The 9,110-nt window shown below is 50.1% G+C and overlaps 2 protein-coding genes across 2 annotated transcripts in view; one reads left to right on the top strand and one right to left on the bottom strand.

Annotated features, from left to right (window-relative positions):
- Nucleotides 1–2,131: 2,131 nt before the first annotated feature.
- On the bottom strand, nt 2,132–6,084 carry LOC109293523 (schlafen family member 11-like). The gene is given in 3 exon segments (XM_019511528.1): nt 2,132–2,429; nt 5,545–5,933; nt 5,935–6,084. Coding segments are annotated over 3 exon segments (573 nt in total). The 5' UTR covers nt 5,976–6,084; the 3' UTR covers nt 2,132–2,286.
- Nucleotides 6,085–7,939: 1,855 nt separating this feature from the next.
- Nucleotides 7,940–9,110, top strand: part of LOC109293520 (general transcription factor II-I repeat domain-containing protein 2A-like) — a 6,194-nt gene continuing 5,023 nt past the window's right edge. The window contains exon 1 of the mRNA XM_019511522.1: nt 7,940–7,961. The gene's annotated coding sequence lies outside the window, so the exon portion shown is untranslated. The remainder of the gene's footprint in view (nt 7,962–9,110) is intronic.

Below are 9,110 nucleotides of genomic sequence, written 5' to 3'. Positions count from 1 at the left end.
GGCACACAGAGCCCCGCTCTACCTCAGCCCCTTTGCGTGCCAGGCGGGACGACAGGATCCCGGGAAGTACAGGCCGGCCGGAGCAAGGCTCAGCAGGCACCTACCTGCAAGGCAGCCTCCCCTGCCCAGCGCTGCTGGGCCTGGTCCCAGTGCAGCATGTAGGGAGTGTCCTGTGCTGCACATAGCAGAGACACGTATAGAGCCATACATGCGTGCACACCGCCCCGCCCTACCCTGTGACACTGGCGTGCACACACACACAGCAGTGACACCCAGGTACACACACAAACACATGCACCCTGCCCCACCTGCAAATCCAGAGTTACAAAGGCCTCTGAACCCTCCACCCCTGCTTCTGTCGGAGACAAAAAGCTCCCATTCCTTAGACTGTTACAGGAGTCCCCCGACATGATCCCCCGTGGTGGTTTCCTGTTGCCCCTGCTCAGATACAGTTCAGCTCCCCAGCACGGTGCAGTCACTAGGAGTGGACTTTTCTGATGATCCTCTTGCCCCCGCACAAACCCCCGCCCCCAGCAAGGGGGTGGGATTAATACGTGCAGCTCACGGGGACACTCCCTGGGCCATGTCACCCCACATGGGGAAGGGGGAGCAGGGACGGGCATGCTCATAGTTTTGGCACAAGCGAATTGCCAACAGGACACTTGTGGGCTCCTCACATGAGCCCAAGTGCCAGGGATGGGCTGAACGATAGTGCTTGTTCTATGGTATTGGGTCCCAAGGATGGGGCACTCACTCAGAGCTCCATGCCTTTGGGGTCCTGTCCACGAGTCACCATTCAGCTGAGACCAGCAGGGTGTCAAACAGCTTGATCTTTATTAGGAACAGGATTCAGGAACTCAGAAGCTCACAGCTTGCAGGGAGAACTACAACTACCCACCAGCACAAACCGTGCCTGCAGGGCATCACGGGGAGAGAATGGGTGGTCCCACTGCTGGCCCCTTCAAGGGACCTTCCATATACCACATCCCTGTTCTTTACTTGGGGAGCTCCTTCTTAACCACTTGGATGTTCAGCAGGCGCTACTTGAACTGGGAACGTTTCAGGATTGTGGAGCCAGAGGTTGCTAGCACTTGGCTCACCAGTGGGCTCTAGCTCTTACGGCCATCCCATTATGGTCCCTGTACTTCACAGGCAATCTCACCACACGTCCACTCTTAGTTGGCGTGGTGGCATCAGGTTCCTCTGTGGGGACTGGTGGGTTCTCTTCAATGTGATGAAACTTTTGCTCATGGTAGTATGGTTCGTCTTCTGAAGTTTGCTCTGCTGCCGTTTCTTGAGGTACACTACCATGTGCTGCTGGGACTGACGAGCAATCCTTTCTTAAGTGACTTCTGTTCCTCCTGTAGACATTATCGCTGGGGGTTGTTGCGCGGTTCATCCCTTTTTGCTATGACAGACGCTGGTGTCCAACCTGCACTTGTTTGCATGTGTACTTTCTCCCCGTGTCATAGAGGTGGCAGGAGTGCAGCCGTGCGGTCGTAGCACTCCTTCCGGTGCCTTTGAAGGTCCCACAAGTTGTGGGAGGTGATTGGCGGTTGTCTAGGAGTCAGCACCGCCGTTGTAGCAGGGAGGGGACTGCGCAAAAGTCTCCCCATCAGAAGCTGCGCTGGAGCTTACTCAAGACCGGAAATTGGCATTTTGCTCAGATTGAGTAAAGCCAGATGTAGATCAGAGCCATCCTGCAATGTCTTCTTAAGCGTTGATTTGATGGTCTGAACTGTGCGGTCAGCCTGGCCATTGGACTGTGGGTACCCGGGGCTAGAATGGGTGATGGTTATGCCCCAGTCGGTTGCAAATGGTTTCATCATGTGACTTGCCACTCCATCTGGCACCCCTGACAGAGGGCGTGGGGTGGACGGGCCAGGGTGCCTGGACAGTGGGGCCAAGTCCAGCAGTGGTGACAATACTCGCAGTGGCTGCTGGAAGGAGCCACTGCTGCAGGGGCTGCCAGAAAGTGAAGTCGAACTGCTGCACCGCTCCAGCCCTTCTGCGAGCTCAGGGTGTGGTGTGACTGGCCACATGTGCCACAGCTGGGACTGCCCCCTGCTCCTGGGCTAGGCAGGGCTGAGGGATCCACTGTGGGCCAGGATAAAATCCCTTGGTGGGCTGAATCCAGCCCATGGGCCATATTTTGCCCACCCCTGATTTACAGCCTCAGGGTTAAAGCTGACAGTTTGTGATTGGAATACATAGTAGTAGTCTCTTCTCCCCTTCCCTTCCCAATCATCCAGCCTCTCTTAATTTCCAAAAACTTTTGAAACATGCTCACTCCACTGTACCTGCAAAAAGATGATTTTGCAGATCTTCCAAACAGCTGAGGCCTTGCTTTGAATAAATTGGTTTGGCCAGCGGAGGTGCACCTGACACACTTAGCTGAGTCATGAAGTCTGTAGCCAATTTGGAAAGATCTATAAAAACAATTAAAATTCATGTTAAGACTCACTTCTCATTGCCCCAGTCCAATCACCACTGGAAGGTCAAATGCCCAAATACCTAGTCCTGAATATTTCAGATAAGAATCCTGTCTCTGGCAACAAGAGCCAAGGGTCACTCCTCCCAAGGGAATACTGTAACCACTAGGCTACACAGGCAGGCTCCCTTTTGCTTATTTTTTTGGCCCCAGGATTCTTGGCTGCCTATTAGTCCAGCTTCATCTATCCCAGGGGTTCTCAACCTTTTTTGTATCAGGACCCATTTGTAAACACTGATGGCCTGTCCTGACCCAGTGCCCCTCCCCCTAACCCACTGCCCTCTGCTGCCAGTCCACAGTGTGTGGGGCAATGGGTGGGTGTGTGGGGCTGTAGCAGGGCAGTAAGGTGCCTGCTACTTGTAGAGCAGGGATAACTACCTAGGTGCAACCAGAGGGAGCTAGTGACCCACACCTGCCAGCGGTCAGCTGACTGGAAGGGACAGGGCCTGGCTCACATTTAAACCCCAGGGCTGAGGCCAGGTGAGCAGTTCCCTCCTGGCAGCCAAGGGGAAAGGAGCTCTGCCTGCACAAGCAAAGGGGAGAGGCCTGACTGCATGAGAGGCTCCTGATACTGGTGAGAGATAGAGCACCCTTGGGGTGGCTTGAATGATGTTTTAGCCAAGAGGCGTGAATTTATGTTATAGCCCAGGGGCTTGTGTCTTGTTTGCTGTTTAACTGGAGGTTTGGGTGAGGCTATTAGGGGATGGAGGAGGCCTCATTTTTGGGGACACACTTCAGAATGGGAACCCCGGTGCCAGTGGGGGCGCACCTTTTTTTAGGGCACAGACCCGGTGCCAGTGGGAGGCGCACCTTTTTTTAGGGCACAGACCCGGTGCCAGTGGGGGCGCAGCTTTTTTAGGGCACAGACCCGGTGCCAGTGGGGGCGCAGCTTTTTTAGGGCACAGACCCCAGTGTCAGTGAGGTGCAGAGTGAGACAGGGCAGTAGAGAGCTTGAGTGCCAGGAAGGGGGCAGTTTGGGACGATCTTAAAAAAGCCAGGGAGGCCTGGTGCACCTAGAGGTGCAGGTGTATATATTTTGGTTTTTTTGTGTTTTTGTTTGGACTGGTGGGGTCACACCCTGGTTTTGGACTTGCAACCCCCTTGCTGTGGGGCTGGTGCCCGTGCCTCTGAGCCAGGGAGTGCCATGCTCCAGAAAGGAGTAGAAAAGCGGGCCACGAGCCTCTAGACACTAGAAAGAGAAGCTAGAGCCTTGGAGTCAAACCCTGTTTGGTGGGTTTGGATGGGAAGGCCTAGCCAGAGAAAAAAGGGGTCAGGCCCTCCTAAGAGAGACCCCAACATACCCAATAGAATAGGCAGTCTCCCGCTCACATAATAATTTCCATCAAGACATGGCAGACGAGATTAGGGCGGGACAGAAGAATTCGAAGGGCGCCCCACGTAAAGCGTGGATGACCAAGAAGATGGCGCTGGGAAGGGAGACCTGTTACAGGGGCATTGGAGGCCCCAAACAGCCCCTCATAGGCTGGAACTCTGCCAGCCTGCAAGGAAACCCATGGTTTCCCACACTTTTCTCCTTGAAAAGAGATCCATTTTTAAAGTTTGTTTGTGACCCTTTCATATATTTTTGTGACCCAGGTTGAGAAACAGTGATCTATCCTATTCTGTAGTCCAGTGGTGAGGGCATTCTCTAGGGAACTGGATTCAAATCCTCTAGGGGTAAAGAAGGCCTAGAACTCAGGTCCTGACTTCTTAGGTAAATACTAGGGTATTGGGCACCACCTGTAACCTGGTAGTTAGAATGCAGTGAGGTTGATTTTAGAACTGAACTGAATACCTTGTAGTTGATTTTAGATGTAGGTTTTTTATAACTCTAACTTCTGGGGCCTCTCTGATGCTGCAGGCAGAGTTCATACACCTCCTGCAAGTGCTAGAAAAATCTTAAGTGGAAGTGAGGCTTGCAAGTGTCTGCTTCAGGTCAGGTCTCAGCAGGCTCATTGGCCTGAGTAAAGACACTTTGGGAACTTTGCCCTCCAAAATGGAAATGTATAAGGCATATAAGCACATAAGGAGTGCATGCTGGCACAAGGTGACTTTGAATCACTGCTTGGGATGTAGGTGGGCAAAGCATCTCTTATATGTATAATGAGACATTCTGAATCCAGCCTTGGATGTAGTCCTCTTCACTTGACTGTAAATACATCTCAAGGCCTTTGTGTGCCTCCTCTCTTACGGTTCCTATACATGTGCAGAGAGCCTGCTCCAACGCATTGGAGGAGACTCGATTAATCGAGACATTAATGGAGTCTGCCAGAGCATGGAAATTAATGAGCTCCAGCAGACTCTAGCATCATGCGTATCAGCATCTCCGTGCTGAAAAATGGCAGCGGGGCACTTTGAACTAAAGCTCGTTCAATGAGCTTTAGTTCAAAGGGCCCTGCCACCATTTTTTAGTGTGGAAATACTGATACACGTGACGCTTGGGCGCTTTTAATTAGCACAGCTTGCTAACTAAAGCACCCTCCCATGTCTTCCAGAGCACGTGTAAAAATGCCCTTAGTGCCTGAACTAAAATCAGTAGGAAGATTCCCCATTGATTCCAATGGCATCTGGATCATAGATTACTTGAAAACGTCCCACAGGTTGGGTTGTAGAAAGAAAATCCTACTACTTGGAAAGACATAAAGTCAGACTCATCATGCCTGGAAGTTGTTTGTCTTCCTGTTTACTTGTACCTGAGTTGAAATCCTGTGGGGCCCATACCACTGTATTCTCCTAAATCCACAAGCCAGGTCCCTAGTGCCGTTCATACAGCTTGGCCTTTTTATGTGGCTACTCCTTTTTTTTTTTTTTTTCTTTCTATTTAATTCAGGTTCTTAATCAGACCTCACCCACAATGTTTGTCAGTGCTTCATACATGTAAAGCCCTGCACATGTCCTGGGCAGGATGAAGGCAGAGTTTGTTTGTTTTTTTTTAGAGCTCTTTATATTATCGTTTCAACAACAGACATCTGGAAGGCAGATCACCACCCTAGAAGCACAAAAACCAAAGATCAGGAGGAATTAGCTGTGAGACTTTTCTTCTTTCATAAGACCTGGGTCAGCAGCCACCATCACATCTGTCCATTCCATGACTGTCAGTCTCTTGACAAACTGGCCCTTCACAATCCATGAATCAGGGTTGCATGAAAACACGACACAACAAAACAGCTCATTTTTCACAGCAGAAACATAACCATATTTTTTTCTAGATGCATCATATACATCCAAGATTTTGATTTCATATTTCACTTTTCCCCCTGCTTTGCAGAAATAATAGATAGGCAAATTCTCAATGCCATGAATTACTTCCATATGTAACCTGTCAACATTCACATCCTCTTGACATCCAACCACTGTCCTCTTATCATCCACTCCAATAATTAAATAGCCTTGTGTGTTTGCAAATGCAGGTACATAATTTGGAAGAGTGCTTTTAACATATTTCAAAATATTCTGTCGCAAAGCCTTTAAATACAACATGCATAGGCTCAGTGAATGGCAAGGTCTCTATGCAGCAGTTCGTCTCTCAAAAAAAATTAGCAGTAGCTTCAAGTATGTCATTTTTCTCCTGCACATTAGGTTCCAGTGTTGCTTGAGTGCTGCTCTATCGGGCTGTCTTGGCTGTTGGACCTGTCTCTTCTTCGTATCTTTGCCTAGAATCAGCTTTCCTCTCCTCAAGAAATTCAAAAGCTTCATCTGGTTTCAGGCTAGCAACAGAGGTGAGAGTTTTTTGACACAATCCAGAATTTAGGGAGCAAATATGTTGCTTCAAGAGAGCTGGGCCAGATGACAATTTCTCTCTGCTCCAAGATTTAAAAATCAGAAATTTGCTGTTTTGCTGTATATAGTTAAAATACTTTGTCAAATCTGAAGAATTAATAACACGGTTCCTAAAAGAGGTCTCCATATCCAGTCCAATGCCATAATTTTTGTAGTTGTAATCCTCATTTTCAATCTCTAGTGTTATCACACCACCTCCAGAATTTAATAGTGCACACACTGCTGGGATAAGGACACTGTTTTGTGCCCTTATATGATCACCTGCCATTTTTTTTCTTTTCTCACCCAGAGTTACTTTTCCTACATCTACAACCACATCAGGATAGTCTGTATCATAAATAAGCAACGGTTTCTCCTTCTGGGTCATCCTGCTTCTTCAACAGCCAGAACTTTCAGAAACCTTTGGAAACAAATGGCTATAATCAATACCACATCTTTACACTACATACAGTAATATGGACTCTAAGACTCTGGGAAGAATTTTCAAAGTAACATCAGAGTCTTATGGGATGGACATACAAAGAACTTTGAGGTAAGAGGGAGCAGGGCTTTCATGCACATAAGCTGTTCTGCAATAATGGCGGATGTAAACAACCTTACCCTGTGGTAAATGGAATTTAAATGTGGTAGCTTAGCCCTCAGTGAAGGAGGAGATATCACTGGATTACTTAGCCCTATCTCAGGGGTCCCCAACACCATGGGCTGTGGGCCGGTGCCAGACCGTTAAGGGTTGGCTGCTGGTCTGCAGGAGGGTTGTCTGCCAGACCAGAAGTGACCACGGACCGGCAAACTGCAGACTGGAAATGACCAGCATACTGCAGACAGGTAGCCAACCCTTTTTTATACTGAGCCACTTCTGGTCTGGGGTTTGCCGGTCCTTAGCATAAAAAGGTTGGGAATCCCTGTCCTATCTCTCCAGAACACAGACTCCGACTTCTGAAAATAAAATAATATCAATCTGAAGTACATGCCAACACAACTCTAACTGCACCTTGGGGTGGGCAATGTGCACTGGAAATGACTTGCATGCACTCCAGCAGTATTCAGTGTGTTAATTGTAACTGCTTTGGCAATGCTGTAATTATAATGTGGAGTGCGATGGGAAAACTGTCTTCTGGGTTGGGATGGCGGGGGGGGACCTTCTCCCCTTAACCTCTGTGTGTGATCAAAGGAAAGGGGTGTATGCATACGAGTGACCCAACATGCATCCTTTCACCACTCCATTGTATGGTTGGGGTGGCCAGTTTGTGGTAGGTGTGTCTTATGTGGCATGGACAGCCTCTATGCAGAGCATGCATCAGGGTGGGGATAGGCAGCACAAGGGCAGGTAGCGCAGGAAGCAGAAGGCAGAGCTGCAGAGGTGACACTAAGTTAGGGTGACACTGTTTGGATCTTGGGGAGTGCTGGATTTGCAGCTGAATAAAGGCTTTTTTCTGTGTCTCAGCAAAGCTGCAGACCACAAGGCAGCTTTATATTAAAAGTAACACTCAAGACACTTAGGCAAGCAGTTTTCTAACAATGTCATAGTATTGTGAGTTCATGGTGTAAGAGGAAACAAGATGCGGCCTACCAGCTATTGTCAGGAGATAAAGCCAATGCAAGACCTTGGAGATGAAGGAGGCCGCAAGAAACAGCAATGGACTGAGAGAAGCTGAGTTCATGGTCTTATGCATGCACTCATAGCAAAAAGGTATGTAAATGAATGAAATGCATAGGCAATCTTATGCTAATGAAATAAACAGTAAACAGCGGTAGAGCTTGAGAGAGGAGGAGATACAGGTAGAACAAAGGAGAGGGAAAGGTGGAGTAAATGTTAATGAGTATAAACCAAGGTGTATAAATGTGAAAAGAACGAATGTTCACTACAGCTCCCTGCTATTTTTTGGCAGCTCACCCAAAGCTGCCTCCATTGTGAATAAAGCTGTTGTCGTGCAATGTGTGTTGGTGTTTGCTCCCTGCTTGCTCTCTGAGCAACTGGATCCACCCTGTCTCCCTAATCGTTGTGTACAGCATGGAGTCAGGGTCTCACAGGAACAGGGAGCACAAGGCAGGAAGCAGAAGGCAGAGCAGCAGATCAGGCACAGAAGGGGATTGGAGCAGCACATGGGGCTAATTTGTGGCATGCCTGCCAAAAAAGTTGGCTTATGTGGTATGGGGTGTGCTAGTGGCTGGCTACTGTAGGGACTGTCAGCAATTACAGGGAGAAGGGTGTGACAAGTGGGTTTAACCAAGGGTACGTGAAAAACCTAGTGCCAGGTGCTATCTTGTACCTCAGGGTGAAGCAACGGTGCAGTTTAGCAGGTACTGGTATTGGCAGGGTGCAGATGGGTCCTACTTAACATGGCTCAAAAACAGGCAAGAGTTGGAGGCCCTTCCCTCATCTGAAAAGCGAGGGACTGGCAGCCGCCCACCCCGGCTCTGCCCTCGCATGTGCTGCGCTGGGGACGACTGTGCTCGCGGCGCAGCTCCGTTTTCTCCAATGACCTTTTGGAGTTTCCTTCCCAGAGTACCAGAGCAAAGAGCAAGCGAGGCACGACTCCGCTCCCCGGGGGCTGCCCAGCCCGTCGCCCTCCAGGGAAGCTCGAGCCGCGCGGGCGAATGCCCCGGCGGAGCGCCCCAAGGCAGGAGCCCGGAGCACGGGGGCTCCGCAGCTGCTGCCTCGGGGCTGGAGATTGCCCCGGCATCCCCACGCCAACACGCCTCAGCGCGGCAGGCGGCGCCTCGCCCGAGCCGCGGGCACCCACAGGGACAGGCACCGCAGGACAGGCCGCTTCCCGCAAGGGGCAGCGCCCGCACCCGGGTCGTTGCTGGGCGGAGGGGACGCTCCTGCCCGGCCCGG

Source organism: Gavialis gangeticus, unplaced genomic scaffold (genome assembly GCF_001723915.1).
Source record: "Gavialis gangeticus isolate Ggan-Ray unplaced genomic scaffold, GavGan_comp1, whole genome shotgun sequence".
Taxonomy (NCBI): domain Eukaryota; kingdom Metazoa; phylum Chordata; order Crocodylia; family Gavialidae; genus Gavialis; species Gavialis gangeticus.
The sequence above is the reverse complement of the archived record's forward strand: the minus strand, read 5'-3'. Positions and strand labels throughout refer to the sequence as shown.